This window comes from Hevea brasiliensis, chromosome 9 (assembly GCF_030052815.1).
Source record: "Hevea brasiliensis isolate MT/VB/25A 57/8 chromosome 9, ASM3005281v1, whole genome shotgun sequence".
NCBI lineage: Eukaryota > Viridiplantae > Streptophyta > Magnoliopsida > Malpighiales > Euphorbiaceae > Hevea > Hevea brasiliensis.
Genome location: NC_079501.1, coordinates 30,082,072 through 30,102,262, shown reverse-complemented (window position 1 = coordinate 30,102,262; position 20,191 = coordinate 30,082,072). Strand labels below are relative to the sequence as shown.

General features: G+C 31.1%; 1 protein-coding gene across 1 annotated transcript; it reads right to left on the bottom strand.

Moving 5' to 3' along the window:
* Positions 1-4,202: 4,202 nt before the first annotated feature.
* On the bottom strand, positions 4,203-7,953 carry LOC110660850 (probable glutathione peroxidase 8). The gene is made up of 6 exons (XM_058153667.1): positions 7,792-7,953; positions 6,740-6,816; positions 6,400-6,461; positions 5,916-6,034; positions 4,597-4,764; positions 4,203-4,458 (listed from the first exon to the last, which is right to left on the bottom strand). Exons 1-6 carry the CDS (start codon positions 7,927-7,929, stop codon positions 4,426-4,428), a joined length of 597 nt encoding a protein of 198 aa, XP_058009650.1. The 5' UTR covers positions 7,930-7,953; the 3' UTR covers positions 4,203-4,425.
* Between the last annotated feature and the right edge of the window lie 12,238 nt (positions 7,954-20,191).

Here is a 20,191-nt window from a genome sequence, read left to right as displayed (position 1 = left end):
ATAAAGATCTAAATTTTTTTAATCATTCGGCCTTTTTTTATTATAAAGTATTAAAGTACATAATTTCACAATTATAGCGAACAATAAAAAGTAGCTTTGATTTATACAGTTTAATTTATAAATCTTAATTTTTCTAATATTAATTAAATTGTAACTATTATTTTAAATTTTTTTATTATATATAAGGAACTAAGTAGATTATTTTAGTAGACAATGAAAAGGTAGGTAATAGATTTGTGTTTTGAAATTAATTGATTTGATATTACAACACCTCTAATTTGTAAATAATTATTTAATATGTAAATATTGTTATTTTATTATATAAAATATTACAGAAATTTATTTGGAATTATTCTGAATTTAAAAAATTGGGTTTGATTTTCTTAAGACAATAAATTTCATTGATTTTTAAAAATTATTTTAAAAATCACATGGCAAAGCTAAAAATATATTTGGGCTCCATGAATTTTTTTGAATTTTTTGTAATTTTTTCGGAATTTTTGGACTTTGTTTTTGGACCAAGGGCAGAGTAAATCAAATAGGACCGTTTGAATCGAACCAACCAAATCAAATAGGACCGTTTGAATCGAATTGGCCTTCTTTTTCTCTCCTCCTCTTTCTCCTGCGCGTAGACCTCCTCCTCTTTCCCTTTCGATTTCTCTCTCCTCTCCCCTCTCCATCGCCGGCCACTACCTCCCCGACTCATTGGTGATCAGCCTGAGCCCTCCCTCGCCGTTGACTGTCTCCTAGATCTCCAGAAAAATGCACTAGAAGTCCCTTACTTGTGTGCGTGATCGTTTAGCTTTCCGATCAAAATTCAGCATTCGGCCACCAATTGGATTGGGTCTTGTCCCAAACCTCATCTGCACCTCGAGAGCTTTCCATAAACACCAAGATCACAAATTTTCATTGATTGGATTGTTCGATTTTAGCCCATTTTGACTTTTAAGCTAAATTTCTCTCAAATCGAAAACCCCACAAAAACTCCAAGAGTACCGGCATACTCCACATGATGAGAGCTTCGCGGCAATTTCAGACCGGACAGACTAGCTGACAGAATCGTTTCAAAATTGGATTGGAATTGCGGTCCTCTCCACCATTTGCAGACGCCCCAGATGAGTTCCAGGCGTTAGAAGTGACATAGGTAAACCCGAACATTGTGTTATAAAAATCTAGAAAATATTCCTGGGTAGCTAGAAAATTATAATTCTTTTAGCATTAGCTTTATAATATTGCTAAGGACCGTAGGACAAAATTTTATAAATTTTAGAGCTTGTTTGAATGGTTGTTAAAAAATGTTAGTTTCAAGGATTAAAATGTAATTTTTCAATTTTGTGAGTATTAACTATTTTGGAGGGCCTAGGAGGGGCCATATGATGATGATGAGATGTGGATATGGGATTTGTGAATTAAAAGTGATATTTGGCTCAATTTGCAGGTTAGGTAGGTTCTAAATATAGGGAAAACTCTGCCGGATTTTCGGCAAAACTTAAGATTGTGTCCTTTGATTATTTGAAGTTTTGTTTGAATAAATATTGATAAAATTTTTTATATAATTTTTAGGTGAGTAAGGCCAGCCTTCCTCCTCCGTCCAGCCGCCGCAGTAATTTTTGGAGTACTGTGAGTAGATATTGATTTTATTTATAATTTCAAGATTATTATATTCAAAGCATGTTTATGCATCACTTATATATATATATATATATATGTATATGTATATAGTAAACATTAGTCATGCTTTATATTACATTTGTTCTTGATGATATTGCTGAGATTGTTGTTTATGGCGATTTGGAACTGTGTGCGTGAGTGGGTGTATATGCGGTGTGTATATGGATATGGATAGGACAGGTAAACGCAGCTGGAGCTTGACTCACTGGGACCCGATCCGTATTATGGATAAGTTGGGGTAGGCATGGCTTTGAGTTGATCTCGCTGGCCCCCGCATTTGATTCAACTCAACTCAACTCAACTAAGCCTTTATCCCAAAAATTTGGGGTCGGTTATATGGATTCGCTTTCTCCACTCTGAACGATTTTGGGTTAAATCCTCAGAAATGTGTAATGCTTCTAGGTCATGTTGTACTACTCTCCTCCAAGTCAATTTAGGTCTACCCCTTTTTTTCTTTCTATCCTCTAACCTAATGTGCTCTACTTGTCTAACTGGAGCCTCCGTATGTCTATGCTTCACATGACCAAACCACCTCAATCTCCCTTCTCTCAACTTATCTTCAATTGGTACCACTCCTATCTTTTCTCTAATACTATCATTACAGACTTTATCTAGTCTAGTATAGCTACTCATCCACCTTAACATTCTCATCTCTGCAACTCTTATCTTAGATGCATACGACTCTTTCAGTGCCCAACACTCACTACCATATAACATAGCCGGTCATATGGCTGTACGGTAAAATTTTCCTTTCAATTTATTGGGAATCTTATGATCACATAAAACTTCCGTGGCACTCCACTTTAACCATCCGGCTTTAATCCTATGACTAACATCCTCCTCACATCCCTCATCTACTTGAAGGACTAAGCCTAGATATTTAAAGTGATTACTTTGGGGCAGTATCACTCCATTCAAACTAACTCCTTCCTTATCATCAGTTTGGCCTTCACTGAACTTGCAATACATGTATTCTGTCTTCGTTCTACTTAACTTAAAACCCTTTGACTCTAGAGTACCAGTTTGGCCCCCGCATTTGATTATTAAGAGCAAATCCAGTTTTGAGTTGATCTCGCTGGCAGAGGTTGAACTAAGAGAGCTGTATAGGGGATCAACTTCCATATATATATGTGTTGAGTATGGATGTGAGACACGGGTGTGTGAGTGCTCCAAATTGTTTTTGATATGATTATAACTTGTCCTGTTTGAACTGTGTGAAGGTATTGCATTCATTCTTTGGGATGCACTAGACTTAGGTAGTTATAGAAATTGTATGTAAAATCAATATCTTACTCTATGATTTGAATGCTCACTCCTATTCACCAATTTTTCCAGGTTACATGAGAGCTTATTTCTTGTGTCTAACCTGTTTCCTACCTCGCAGATCTGTTAGCTATTATTTCCGTATTTTGTATTGTTAAATTTGAATTCTAGACCTCTGCATGTGTAGAATCATTTTACTTAGCTTGAGATTGTAAGATTAATTATTTTGGAATTATAAACTTATTAATATATGTATGTGGAATGAGTGGATGGATGTTCATGTTGGATGAGGGAGTTGGATTCCCATTTGATCTTATATTGAGTTATTGATGATTGGGAGGGAGAGTTTAGCTCCCCATATATATGTATATTGTGATCACAGGTCGGGTGAGCTAAAAACTCCCCGTTAGATGGTCCAATTTATAGTCGGACTCTGTCTGATTGATTTCTTGAAAATGAGCTTTAAAGTTGAGCTAGAGAATAATTATGCTTACTACGGGCTTTAGGGATCTTATGTCAATCCAAGTCTTAATGCTGATCTGGCCTAGAATTTGAGTCGTGACAAATATAATATGTTATTTAATTTTATTTTATAATTGAGTAATAAGATATTTTAACTATTAAGTAACTCAAGGGGAAAGTTTTGCTATTAAACACTTTATGTGGCTCTCCTATTATGCTAAGTGGTACTAATATAGAAAATCACATGACAACAACATAAGATTAACTCATTCAGCTTTATTATATTTATTTATATAGATATAAATATATAGATAAAAAGAAGATATTCTCTCACGCTTAATATTTGTCATAATCATAGGAATCATAAAAGTTTTAAAATCCAATTCGTCTCTCACGCTTAATATTTGTCATAATCATAGGAATAATAAAAGTTTTCAAATCCAATTCGACTCACCCCAAACCCGATTAATTTTTTTTCAACCCTACCCTAACCCAGATATTGTGCAGGGCACAATAACATATTATTATATTTTTGTTAAAAAATATTTTATTTTTATATATTTATGCATTTAAATATTATAATTTTAGCAAAAAATATAAATATATTATTAAAAATTGTAATTAAAAAAAGAAAAGGAAAACCCCCGTAGGGAACCTTGCCCCGCTCTTCGGTGGGCCCCAACCCTGAACTCCTATGGGGTGGGGACGGGCAAGCGATCCTCGCCCCCGATCCACCCCTTTGTCAATCCTCCAAAATTAGACAGTTGAAAAAAAAAAAATCCACTTCAACCATACCTCAAGAGGCAAACAGCAAAAGGTATAAATGCTTGATTTTTCAACCACACAACAAAAGGCAAGGAGTTTAGAATAACTGCACCTAGCAACATTTTATGCTCCATATAATTATCATATTCTGTAAAGCAGATTTCACAAGTCTATTAAGGCACATCAACATGCACAGAACAAGATTAAACTTCGTATGCTTTGATATCTTCACGAACCCTGATGAATCCTTTGTATCTCGGTGTCTCATGAGATCCCCAATAGCTTCTTTATGTCATGCTGCAATAATGTAAAAGACCTTGAGAATTACTTAACACAATTAATATGATGGTTTTTTTACTATATGCTGACAAACGCCAGTTCATACAAGATTAACTAGGAGCTATAGACATGCTTCAGAAGCGGGTTGCACTTTACCTCGAGACTTAGAGGAGAAGTTGTGGGGTAGTAACGATCAACAACTTGCCCGTCCTTATTGACAAGGAATTTGGCAAAGTTCCATTGAATATCATCACCAAAAATTCCCCATTTGCCTGACTTTAAGAACTTGTACAGTGGAAAAGCATTCTCACCATTCACCTCCACCTAATACCAGTGAAGTAAGTGAGGATGGTTGTTTCACAAAATTCACATTAAAATAATCATATCAAATTTCAGATGATAAAAATAAATGGCCAGTCATTCTCACAAAAGCAGCCATAAGTAATATTTCAAAATTAATGAAAGATTGTAGTGGTTAAACCCACAAGATTCACTTCAATCTAATATGGACGAAGTGAGGGAGAACGTTAGAATACAATCTTTCACAACTCACATTAAAATAAATAATCAAATCAAACTTGCAGATAGCCAAAACCAGCCATTGATAATATCTTTAAGTATTACAGTTGCTAATACAACAATTTTCATTAGTTATTTTTCACTTCAATCTATAATGGACAGAATGAGAGGGCAGATGGTTAGAATATAATCTTGCATGCTAGATACAAAAATAAACGTGTAATATGTATTACAGGCCAGGCTAATGGTTGACGCCCCCAGGCCTCGACCTGGCCTGAAATTTGATTGGACCTGAATTTTTAGGCCCTGCCATAGATCTCAGGCCTAAATTTTAGTCCCAAGCCCTTACATTTTAAGGGCCAGGCCAGGCTTAAGCTGGCCATAGGCTGTGCAGTCCATGCCCAACCCTACCAAGCAATTAACCAAAAACAGACTTTGTTTGTTTTACAAAAAATATTTTTCGCATTTTCTAATATTTAGAGCACTCAGGAAAATGAGCAACAGAAAATGTATTCTTAGTCAAAGGGAAAACTAAGTCATTTTTAAAGAAAATGACCTTTGTTTTTAAGAGAAGAAGTCATTTTTTATTTTCTAGACTTTGATAATGTTATTGAAATATGAAAATACTTATATATATGTATATATACGTATCATTAGTTTAACATTACAACCAAATAACGAAAAATATTTACATGAAAAATATTTTTTAAAAAAATATTTTTCATACACAAACTATTTTCCACAAAACAAACGGAGGCTATTTATTTGACTCAGGCATATGATTTATTTCATTTACCGTAAGTGAATTTCATTTATAAGTGATGCTAAGTGGCGAAGCTGTAATGAAGTCTCAGCTGTAAGAGTAATATACAACAAAATGAGTCTTTTAACTGTCAAAAGGAAAAAGGAAGCTGATATTCACATTTGAGTGCGAATTTCATACATCTGACATTTACCTTGCCAAATACAGGAAATTCTGATTTAAAGCGAGTGCAGACAAATTCTTGAATCTCATCGTTACTTCCTGGTTCCTGCTCACCAAATTGATTGCATGGAAATGCCAATATTTCAAGGCCTGCAATAAGGCAAATACAAAGTTAAGTTGTAGATATTACATATAAATGACGGAACAAAGACCATTGCCATTTCATTTTTCTTATAGCTATACACTCCAGATGAGCTACTGAACATCTCTAGCGTGCAGATACTAAGGAATTTGAATGAATTAGATTATTGACAAGCATAGTAAACACAATGACAGGCATGTCTCAACATACCTAGACACATGGAGATAGGAAGAGCATGTGATTCGCAATCAAGAAAGTGATGCTTTGACAATACAAACCAAATAAATGTTTTTCTAGGATCTAGCCAACAAACTTTTTCAAGGTTATTGAAACCAGAGACATCAAACATAAAATGCAAGCACAAGTTACTAACCTTGGTCTTTGTACTTCTCATATAACTGATTCAGCTCTGTGTAATTTGAGTTGGTCAATCCACTGTACAATCAGCCAACATTAAGGAACAACAATGGAGAAAAAATCTTCCACTCAAAAGAGAAAAATATGGGAAGTGGGGCAGGGATTAAGAGATAGAGGATCACATGAATATGGAGGAGGGATTAAAAAAAAATGAGAACCTTAACTAACATTTTAGTCCTTAAATAATGTACAAGGTCTAAGATACAGCAGAAACAGTTGCATAACCTCTAAAAAACCAGGCAAAGTTCAAGCCTAGCCACAGAAAATAAAATGGAAAAAAAATTATGTGAGAATACCATTTAGAAGCAACATTAACAATTAATAAGACTTTTCCCTTGAAAATGCTAAGATCTACATCATTTCCATTAGCATCCTGCAATTGCAAAAAAAAAAAACATACGGATTATTTTATGAAGAAAACTGAATGGTTATATTATCTTAGAGGACAGCAAAAAGAAGGACCGACCTGCGCCATAAAGTTTAGCTAGATGCCCAAATGGGCCTGAAATATCTTAGTAGAAAAGATGTAAAACAGCTTAGCCTACACACTATCAGCTCAAGTGGTAAAAGGGCAGATTGCATTGAAATAGATCTTTAAATCTTAACAAGAAAAGAAAGAATAGTGTGACTACTACTCCTTCGTTTCTTGCAAATCATACTATAATGGTCTCACCATTGTATTGAATAGAGTATTTATTTCATGGTATTGAATAATACCTTGGAGCATCACATGTTTTTAAATGCATTGCAATACCAAAGCCATTTGAATTAAGCAGTAGATTAATGAGAATCATTCAAACTCAAGGTACTTAAAGGGCTGACACATCAACCTCAGATTCTTCCATTATTAGCGCTTACTAGGAGGTGCGATAAGAAGAAAAATTTTAATTTAGCGTTCTGGATTTTTCCAGCATCATATTATAAACAGAAAACAGTATAAGCATGAGGCCAACAACTTCATCTATATCTTTTGCAGAGCTAAATATATTTTGTCTACAGTTTTTGCCTCTAGTATTCTGTCTTCAATTCCTTAAAAGCAAAACACAATACAAATTATTTTACATAGATAAAGCTAATTTTAGCTAAAATTTAGTAAAATCTAAACGTGCTTGAATGGGTTGACACTTGATAGCATTATAAGCAAGCAACAATCATCACATAAAGATGTTTCCAATCAGCAGTCAAACTTGGAAGAGCATAAAGAAGATTAGTTTGAAGAGCAAAATGCCATCTTTTCTACAGAGTTGGAAGTAGGAACAATTTGCATAGAAGACTAGGGAAAAATTAAGAGCAAAATACAAATTTATCAACTAATAAAAAGTTCTCAAATTTAGGCCAAGAAATTAACCTTGATAGTGAAGTCATAGACTGATTCAGGGTACTTAGGGGGCTGGCTTGCCATTACATGAACAAAAAATAGAGAGAGAGAGAGAGAGAGAGAGAGAGAGAGGCTAAAGACGAGAATAATTGGTGAGCGACACAGCATAACAAGAGAACAGTGGAAGGACGGGAAAGTTGAAAGACAACAGAATATGCAAACAAATATGCTCTTTTTTTGTTTCTAACAAACAAACAAGCAAGCAAGTATGCTCTGCAAATAGTTAAATTGACTTTTTGAATCGTAATATTAATATTGTTGAACGTGTTTAGATCTCTGTGGTTACGCTCCTTGCCGATGAGTCATGGAAAGCCCTCCTTGCTGTTGGATTGAAATGGTTAAATTGACTATAATAATATAATTATTATTTTAAATTATTAACTTTTAAAATTTTATTTTAGAAGTTACACAAGCATTTACCTTTTATTTGAATATTTATTTGTGTAGGCCACAAAAAGAGGAATTAAGCAGAAAAAATGAAGAGAAAAAAAAAATAATTTAATTTCTTTAATGATGTTTGGATAAATTATTAAAATGGGAGAGAAATGAAATTTCTCCCTTAAATGAAAAGATAGATGTCATAACTCAAATTTTGAATCGGACCGGCACTGGAACTTAGGTCAGCATAAGGCCCCCAAAGCCAGTAGTAAGCCTAATTATTCTTTAGCCTAACCTTAAAGCCCATATCCAAGTCCATTTTCAAGAAATCAACCGGATAAAGTTCATCTATAAACTGGACTATCCAACGAGGAGTTTTTTTTAGCTCGTTCGACCTGTGATCACAATATATATATATAATAGGGAGCACAACTCACCCTTACAACTCACAATCAATCAGTTTAATCAAATAGGAGCTCCGCTCCCTCATACAAAATATATGTCCATCCCATTCAACCATGCATGCATAATATTAAGTTTACAACATCAATTAATAGTTTTTTATAACCTCAAATCAATAAAATATTTTTAGCACATATGGACTTCTAGAGTTTAAATCAATAACATAACATAAATATAAATACAGTAACTATTAAAACTTGCAAGGAAGAAAGCAGGTAAGTCACAAAGAAAAACTCTCCTGTAGCCTGAAAAAATTGGTGAACAGGAGTGAATGTTTAACTCATAAAGTAAGATATTGATTTTATATACAATTTTTATAACTATCTAAGGCTAGTGCAACATCTTCACACAATTCAAACAAGTCAAGTAATAATCACACCAAACACAATCTGGAGCACTCACATACCCGTGTGTGTGTCAAATCTATACTTATACATATATATATATGGGAGCTGATCCCCTATACAGCTCTCTTAATTTCAACCTCTACCAGAAAGATCAACTCAAAGCTGGATTTTCTCTTAATATCCAAATGTGGGGGCCAACAAGATCAACTCGAGCCATGCTTACCCCTACTTATCCATAATAAGGATCAGGTCCCAGCCAGTCAAGCTCCAGTCTCGTCTATCTGTCTTACCCATATCCATATACACACCACATACACACCAACGCACACACACGACTCTATATCACCATAAAGTAACAACCACAGCAATGTCATCAAATACAAATGCAATACAAGGCATGCCTAGCAAATAACTATGCACATATATCAATACGTGATGCATGAACATGCCTTGAATATATAATAATATTGAAATTATAAGTAAATTCAATATCTACTCATGGTACTTCACAAGTCACTGCAGCGGTTGGGCGAAGGAGAAATGCTAGCCTGGCTCACCTAAAAAATTACATTATAAACTGATTAATATTTACTTAAAATAAAACTTCAAAAGAGTCAAAGACAGCCTAAGTTTTACCGAAAATTTGGCAGAGTTTTTCCTGTATCTAAGATCTACCCAACTTGCACAAGGACTCAAATAACTCTTCTAACTCATACACCTCAATCCATATCCCATCAATATCGTATGGCCCCTCCTGGGCTCTCCAAAACAGGCAATACTCAAAAAATTAAAATTTTACATTTTAATCCCCAAAACTAACATTTTATATAAAAAAAAAAATCATTCAAACGGGCTCTAAAATTTCTAAAATTTTGCTCCGCTGTCCTTAACAATATTGTAAAGCTAATGCAAAGGAATTATAATTTTCTAGCAACCCACGAATATTTTATGGATTTTTATTGTCACGACCCAACCTATGGGCCGACTCAGGACTAGGACACTTAAAGCCCCCGAGGCCCGTAGTAAGCCTAACTATTCCTCGAATCCATAACCAGGCCCACAATTTAGACCCAATATGCATATATGATAATTTAAATTAAACTGTTATAATTTCATTTTGGGCCAACTTAGCCCATAACTTTTCAGAAAACTAAAATCGGAGCCAATTTCAACCCTATTACCTCATTTATAACCATTTAAAACTCATAAAATTTTTTCTTTTCATTTATTAATATGAAAACTTGAATTCCTCTGATACCGATAGGCTTAATGCTACTACTAGCACATGCGAGTCCTAAATTACAAATTTAGAGAATAATAATACAATTAAGTAATCTTTTCATAACACGAGAGAAAGGGTAAGTCACAAAGAAAAACTCTCCTGTAGCCTGAAAAAATTGGTGAACAGGAGTGAATGTTTAACTCATAAAGTAAGATATTGATTTTATATACAATTTTTATAACTATCTAAGGCTAGTGCAACATCTTCACACAATTCAACATCAACAATATTATCACACCAAACACAATCTGGAGCACTCACATACCCGTGTGTGTGTCAAATCTATACTTATACATATATATATATGGGAGCTGATCCCCTATACAGCTCTCTTAATTTCAACCTCTACCAGAAAGATCAACTCAAAGCTGGATTTTCTCTTAATATCCAAATGTGGGGGCCAACAAGATCAACTCGAGCCATGCTTACCCCTACTTATCCATAATAAGGATCGGTCCCACCAATTACTCAAGCTCGTGACTATCCTGCCCATATCCATATACACACCACATACACACCAACTCACACACACGACTCTATATCACCATAAAGTAACAACCACAGCAATGTCATCAAATACAAAGGCAATACAAGGCATGCCGAGCAAATAACTATGCACATATATCAATACGTGATGCATGAACATGCCTTGAATATATAATAATATTGAAATTATAAGTAAATTCAATATCTACTCATGGTACTTCACAAGTCACTGCAGCGGTTGGGCGAAGGAGAAATGCTAGCCTGGCTCACCTAAAAAATTACATTATAATCTTTTAATATTTACTTAAAATAAAACTTCAAAAGAAAAGACAAATACGTCCTAAGTTTTACCGAAAATTTGGCAGAGTTTTTCCTGTATCTAAGATCTACCCAACTTGCACAAGGACTCAAATAACTCTTCTAACTCATACACCTCAATCCATATCCCATCAATATCGTATGGCCCCTCCCAGGCTCTCAAATCAATCATTACTCAAAAAATTAAAATTTCAATTTAATCCCCAAAACTAACATTTTATATAAAAAAAAATCATTCAAAATATTACTAAAATTTTCTAAAATTATTTTATGGATTTTCAATCTATTTAACAATATTGTAAAGCTAATGCAAAGGAATTATAATTTTCTAGCAACCCACGAATATTTTATGGATTTTTATTCTAAACCTGATACTATGTAAATTAAGAAACATAACGTTCGGGTTTACCTACGCCAATTCCGATGCTTGGAACACGTCTGGGGCATCTGCAAATGATGGGGAGGACTGTAATTTCAATCCGATTCTAAAACAGCTGTAGCAGCTTGTCTATCCGAATCAAAATTGTAGATCCGGGCGCTAATCGAATTTTCAGAAAATGAAGGTACCTACGTAGAGCCCATATAACAAGGGGTTAAAATATAATTTTTTGCAAAAATAAATAAGCTTATTTAAAGCCTGAAAAAATAATATGAAGTCCATGGGAACCATTGAATTTTAAGTGTCGGAAAATTTTAAAATTTATATTGTTGCGAATCTCTAGTCGAGTGGAGCATGTCGGTACTCTCGGAATTTTCATGGGGTTCCCGATTTGGGAGAAAATTATCTCAAAAATCAAAATGGGCCAAAATTAGACAATACACTCAATGAAAATTTGTAATCTTGGTGTCTATGAAAAGCTCTTAAAGAGTAGAAGGTGTTTAGGACAAGACTCGGTCCGATTAGTGGTCGGATCAACTGGATTTGGCATTGAAAGTTGAAAAGTCGCGTGCGCAAAGGGGAGGACTTCGACACGATTTTTCGGCCACCTGGGACGTCAGCCAATGGCGGGGAGGCTTGGGGGAGGTGCGCTGGTGACTGGGGAAAGGAGGGACGGTGGCTGGCCAACGAAGAGGAAGAGAGAGGAGAGAGAAAATGAGACGAGAAGGAGGCTAATTGGGTGATGCACGAGGGAGGCGAGAAAGAAGAAAAAGAGGACCGGTCCGATTTGATCGGTTCGATTAGGTCTGGTTTGATTCGGCCAGTTCGATTTAAAATACATAAAATTAAATTTTTACTCTACTCTGTGATCCAAAACGAGACCCGAAAATTCTGAAAAAAAAAATTCAGAAAACTCAAAAAAAATTTATGGAATCCAAATATATTTTTAAATTTGCCACGTAGTCTTTAGATTAATTTCTAAAAATTAATGAAATTTATTATTTTAAGAAAATCAAACCCGATTTTTAAAATTTGAAAAATTTCAAATAAATTTTCATAATATTTAATATAATAAAGTATAATATTTACATATAAAATAATTATTTAAAAATTATGAGTGTTACAATAGAAAATATCTTTTATACCCTTATTTGTTTTCTTATATCATGAAGAAAATGATAGTCCACATGTACATTGATTATATTTATCTATATTTAAATTGTATGTGGAACATTGATCAAACTTCAAAACTTATTTAATTTCAGTGTTGAAACTCTGATATGAACTTAGTTAACTTCCAGCATGAAATAGATTTCACATGGTAAAACTCATGACTGAATTATACTATAAAACGTATTAAAAGTATCATTGAAAAAAATAATGAAGGAAGCATTTTCACATAACTTTCTGCTACAAAAAGAAGAGTAAAAATGACGAAAGATGAGAGACACTTTCTGCAGCAAAGAGGAGCAAAAATGGAACAAAAGAGAAATGATTTTTCTACTAAAGTAATTGAAGGGTATTGAAGTACTTTCCACACAAGCAACAGCAATTTCTCTACATTTCCCTCCAATTTAGAGAGAAATTTTTTGGGGCAGATCCAATGGAGAGTCGAAATGTATTTTCTCCCTCTTTTCTTTTTCTTTCTCTTCTTTTCTCTCTTTAAATTAATGTCCAAACAAGAGAATTGATGGAAACCAAATTTTATTTCTTTTCTTCTCTCTATTTTCCATCAATCCAAACAAAGGGTTAAAGTCAATTTAAAATATTCAATACCATCACTGAATCAAGTCATCATAAGAACAAATAGTTGATCGAAGTTAGAACAGACGTGAGTCGATTTTGAAATGAAACTAGATCAACTTAAATCGAATCTACGATTAAAGTTAGTCAAATTCATATCTAACTTAAATTCTAAATGAATTGAACCGAAACTATCCTATTCGGTTTCAAGCCAAACCAAATCTTCTTATTTCCAAAAAAAAAATTGAACCTTTAAATTTAAACTAAATCAAGTCAAAATTGAATGGAAACCTTGAAGAGAGGTTCGAAATTGAATCCAAACCTTGAAGAGAGGTTCAGGCAAATTCAGATTCACCCTTTTAACAAATCATAAAAAGGCAAATCTAGACCAACTAGAATTGAAACCAGCCTCAAGGTCGGGTCTAATCGCAGTACTACAATTATTAGCCAGATTTTGGAAGTATTCAAAATGGCAATAATCGACCATTCTTGGAATTGAGCCTATTTTGCCTTAAACTGAGAGATCTCGCACAATCACAGCCAAGTTGGCTATTGTTCTTGTAGGTTTCATTCTATAATCTTTAAAATAATAGATTTATGGAGGGAAAAAAAAAAAGATACGTTTTAATCATAACATGATACCTTAGAAAGTCTAAATATTAAATCACTCAGATTCCAACTAAAAGAAAAAGAAATTATGAAAGAGTACAGAAAATACAAAGGATCAACTTCAATGCACATCCTAACATGATTTTAGAAGGGAAACAGATCCTACAAAGTACATCCCTTCATGGTGCTTATTCATAATTATTTTTTTAGTGCTCTCGATGTATTAATTTAATAATTAACCCAACTCATCAATTAGGACTTGATGATAATAATCAGGACTTACTTTCAGTATTATACTTCGCTTGGAAATCAAAAATAGGAGGAAGAATATTGCTCGGATGGAGAAAATCAGTAGTAGTAGGCCTCTAATCGAAATAATTGAAGCAGAAGTCATCAACTTATCAATCACAACATGCATGATGATAATCAGGACTTACTGTCAATGTTATGTGATCAATTCTCATTCACTGGTGGTTCTTATTTTCTCCTTCTACAAGCAAATACATTCTTGCTTGTACTCAGGAGTATATATATATATATATATATATATATATATATATATATATATATATATATATATATATATATATATATATATATATATATATATATTACACAATAATTCATAAGCCCAAAAGCAACCCATTCAAATTAGTCATAATTTGAACCAAAGAGTTAAAAAGATGAAAATAAATCAATGTGCCCTTATTTTGCGTGTAGCTATTAATGATTTTAATATATAAATAAATATAAAAATATTTTAAATTTATTATTAATTATTATGTATTTTATTTTTATTAATTTTTATGTAATTGAACTTTTTGTCTCTCAATTTTTTAATGAGATTTCATATATTACAAAAATAAAAAATATTTTTAATAGAAAAATAAAAAATAAAATACAAATAAAAATATGAAATAATTTGAGATTGATTAAATCATATGATTATTTTTATTATTTTAAAATGTAAAAAAATTATATTATATTAATATATTAAAAAATATTCAAACATTTTCTTCATTAATAATATTAATACTATTCTAAAAAAAGATATTAATAATATGAAAAGTATATTAATAATAGAAAATGAAAAAATAAAATTTGTTTGCACTACATATAAATTTTTAGGTATATGGAATATATGTTAATAAGAATTAATGATATTGAAGCTAAAAGCTAAGTTAATTGGCTAGCGTTATATCTATAATTTTTCTATCATAATAATTAGGATTTATATATTTTTACAACTAAAAAAATAAAATAAATAAAATAATATTTTATGGAAATTAAAATACAAATATTAAAATAAAAAATATTATAAACTTTATCCAAAAATATTAGAAAAGAAAAAGACAACCTTATTGAAAATAATTAATTTAATATAATATAAACATATATAATTTAATTCTTTGAGATAAGAAATTATTTTATTTATTTTATTATTTTAGTTATTTTTTTCAGTAAAAGTTTATAAATCTTAATTATATATATATATATATATATATATATATATATATATATATATATATATATATATATATATATATATATATATATATATATATATATATATATATAAAATAGTAGCCAATTAATTCAACTTTTAGCTTTAGTGCTATTAATAAGTATTAACATATATTTCACATACCAAAAACTTTATATAGTATAGATATATAATTTTATTTTATTATCTTAAAAGGATTAAAAAATTTTGATATTTTAAAACGATAAAAAAAATAATATAATTTAATCAATATTAAATTATTTCACATCTTCAATATGCATTTTTATATTTTTTTTTTTAAATTTTATTGACATTATTTTTGTTTATATAATATTATTAATCTTGATTAAAAAATTGTGAGATAAAAAGTTTTCATAATCAACCTACGAGTTGTTAAAATGTGAAAATAAATCAATGCTAATGCTCCCGTTTTTTGTATGTAACTATTAGTAATTTTAATATAATAATAAATATAAAAGTATAAAAATATTTTAAATTTATTGTTAATTATTCTGTATTTTATTTTCATTAATTTTATGTAGACTAAATTTTTAGTCTTACAATTTTTTTAATGAAGATTTCATATATTACAAAAGTAAAATATATATATATATATATATATATATATATATATATATTTAATAAAAATAAAAATATAGATAAAAAAAATGAAATAATTAGATATTGATTAAATCATATATATATGTGATTATTTTCATCATTTTAAAATATCAAAAAAATTCTATATCATCTTAATATATTAAAAAATATTCAAACATTTTCTTCATAAATATTATTTGTCACGACCCATCCTATGGGCCGGACCGGCATTAGGACCTGGGCAGGCATAAAGCCCTCGAGGCCCGTAGTAAGCCTTACTATTTTCAAATCCATAACCAAGGCTCAAAAATTTAGGCCCAACATGTAAATAAAATAAAATAAAATAAAATATGTTTATTCGGGTCAACCCAACCCGATAACCATAAAAAACTAAAGTCAGGGGAGCCTCGCTCAACCCTGTTACCATCACTTATAAATTGTTTAAATACCATACAAATCTTCATTTATTAATCTCAAGAATTTAAATTAACACGATTTCTAACAAGGTCCACACTACTACTAACATATGCGGAGTTCTAGATTTAAAATTTAGAAAAATAATAAAACAATTAAATAACCGACGTTAAACCTGCAAGGAAGAAAGCAGGTTGCTCTGTAAAAGAACTACTCCTGTAGCCTGGAAAAATAGGTGAATAGGAGTGAGCATTCGACTCAGAGAGTAAAATACCAATTTTAAGTACAATTTCTATACCTACCTAAAGCTAATGCACCCTATGGAATGAAATGCAATATCATCATAATTTTTATACAATTCACATCATAACAGCAAAAGGGCAATTTGGAGCACTCACACACCCAATACTGTCAAACAATACATATATGGGAGCTGATCCCCTATACAGCCCTCTTAATCCAACCTCTGCCAGCGAGTGTGTCTCAAGCCGTGTCTACCCCAAAGGACCAGGTCCCAGCGAGTGTCTCTCAAACCGTGTCTACTCGTCCTGTCCATATCCAATACCATACCATACGCATGCCACACACACACACCGCTCCAAATTACCACAAACAATGTCCATGGCACTTCAACAATTAAGAATGCAATATAAAATGTGCCTAGTGTTTAACTACAAAGATACATATTTATAAGTGATGCATGAGCATGCTTGAACATATAATAATATCAAAATTATAATTAAAATTAATATTTTACTCACAGTACACCGAAGACTATTGTGGCTACTGGATGGAGGAAAATAGCTGACCTCGATCACTTAATAATTATATTATAAATTTATTAGTACTAAGTCAACATAAAACTTTTAAAAGACAATAGACAATCTAATTTATGCTGAAAATCCGGTAGAGTTTCCCCTATACCTAGGACCTACCCAACCTGCAAAAGGGTTTAAAATACACTTCTATATCCATAAATCTCACATTCATAATTCAATTACATCACATGGCCCCTTCTGGGCTAATCTAACAATCAACTATCACAATGTGAAAAATTATAGTTTAGTCCTTATAATTAACCCTTTTTGCAAAAACTACCCATATGAGCTCTAAAAATTCTAAAACTTTGCCCCGCGGTCCTTAGCAATATTACTAAGCTAATGCAAAAGGAATTATAATTTTCTAAGTTATCACGAATATTTTATGAATTTTATTCTAAGTCGGTATTAGCCGGAAATGAGCAACTTAGACTTCGAGTTTACCTATGTCAATTCTGACACCTGGAATACTTCCACAATGTCTGAAAATGCTAGGAGTGACTATAATATCAATCACGTTCTGAGACGGGCTGCCGAGCAGCCAGATCTAGCTGAAAATGCGATCCCGATGCCGGTGAGCTATCCTCGATCCAATTGTACCTAAATTAAGTCCAAATTGTGTTAATAATTATCATAAAATTATTTTTAAATTTTGGGAATAAAAAAAATGCGAAAATCTCACCAAGCGATCTGGACCGTCCGACTATCGCCTTTTTCAAACGATGTCCGATTGGAGTAGGACTGGTCTTATCTCGAAGATCTCGTCGTCCCGAGTCCATCGATAGTCTCAGATTTTCGATCCGACAGTCAGATCGATCGAAAACTTGTTGAAAAGCCCACTACCCAAAACTTTCTCTCCCTTCTTTCTCCCTTTTCAACTCGTCGGAAAACTCCATTAAAACTGGCGAGTCTTGGTTGGACGAGGAACCCAGTACTGCCAAAAGCTCACTGCCGGCATCCCCTGTCTTCCCGTTGTCGGAGATGGCCGAAAACGGCCTTGGATGGTCCTCTCCCCATCGCACGGGTTCCTCTCCTTTCTCTCTTCATTCCTGTGGCTGGAGGAGCTTTGGCCGACATCCATGGCTGCTGGAGGTGAACTGGGGGACGCTGGAGCCGTTGGGGTGGTCACCGGCAAGGGGTCTCTCACCGACAAGGAGAAAAACGAGAGGGAGGAGAGAGAGTCGGGGAGAAAGAGAAGGAGAGCTGGGGGGGGGGGGGGGGGATGGGGGGTCCTGCGCAGCGTTTTTGGGTTTCTGTTTTTTTTTTTTTTTAACTTCTAATTATACTATTAGTCCCTCAACTTCTTAGAGGTTTACAATTAGGTCCAAAATTATTTTATTTAAAATTTAAAATTTTTTGGGTGGTTACATTATTAATATTATTCTAAAAAAGGATATTAATAATATGAAAAATATACTAATAACAGAAAATAAAAAATAAAATTTGTTTGCACTATGGAATATATGTTAATAAGAATTAGTGTTATTGAAGCCAAAAGCTAAGTTAATTGGCTATCATTATGTTTATAATTATTTTTATTATAATAATTAGGATTTATATATTTTTATTGAATAAATGCAACTAAAATAATAAATTAAATAAAATAATATTTTATGAAAATTAAAAAACAAATATTAAAATAAAAAATATTACAAACTTTATCCAAAAATATTAGAAATAAAAGAGACAACCTTATTGTAATTAATAAAAAAATTTGATATTTTAAGATGATAAAAATATCATATAATTTAATTAATTTCAAATTATTCCATATCTTCAATATGCATTTTTATTATATTGTTTATTTTTTTTATCAATTTTATTGATACTATTTTTTTTATATAATATTATGGAATCTTGATTAAAAATTGGGAGCTAAAAAATTTTATTTATATAAAAATTAATAAAATTAAAATATAAAATAATTAACAAGAAATTTAAAATATTATTTTATTTTTATATAACAAAATTAAAAAAATAAATATATAAATTAAAATTATTAATGATCCCGTGCAAAAACATAAACAATTCCTTTACACATATGCTTGTGCATATATATAAAAGCTGAAATTTATAAAATGGCCGATAAAAGTAAACAATTAGGCCTTATAAAAAATTGCCAAGTAGTATATTAAAATATTTAACTTAATATAATTGTAAAAAGTAATAAAAATAATTTATTAATTAATTTGTCAACTTATTTCAAAATTTAAAATTAAATTGTATACATCTTTATAGCCTTTATCACATGCAAAGTTATGTCATTTGTTATTAAAAACATAAGATATTATTTTTTACATTCTTATAAAAAAATATTTAGAAAAAATAATTAATAATCACTTAAAAAGTAAAAATTTTCATCTAATTTTGATAGGTGCATAATTATTCAAATTTTAATATAAATTTAAATTACATTTAACATAATTAATTAAAAATTTTAAAATTAAAAAATTTTAATATAATTTAAAAATATAAAAAATATAAAAATAAATGTTAAATTATGTTATCAAAATCAAATAAATAAATAATTTATGTAACGCACGAACAAAATAACTAATTAACTTTATATTTTAAATTAAATCGAGGGTCTACCGCATTATTAATTCATATCATCAAATATCTCTATTTATAAATTTAAATGTTATTATTTTTATCTTATCAATTATTTTTTCACAAATTTTAGGGAAAATGATTAATTTTTTTCATTGCTTATAATTTATCTCCATTTTATGGTAAAGCAATTAATAATTTTTTATTTGTTTATAATTTTTCTCTATATAGAAATGCGATTAATATCTTTTTAAATCATTGTAAATATATTAAATCAATGCGAAAGTGAATGCATCAAATAAAGTTAAACCATACAATATTATTAAAAACATAAGATATTATTTTGTTATATTTTGCCAAAAAAAAATTAGGGAAAAATAATTAATAATTATTTAATAATAAAATTTAATTTAATTTGATACATGTATAATTATTTAAAATTTTAATATAAATTTAAATTATATTTAACATAATTAATTA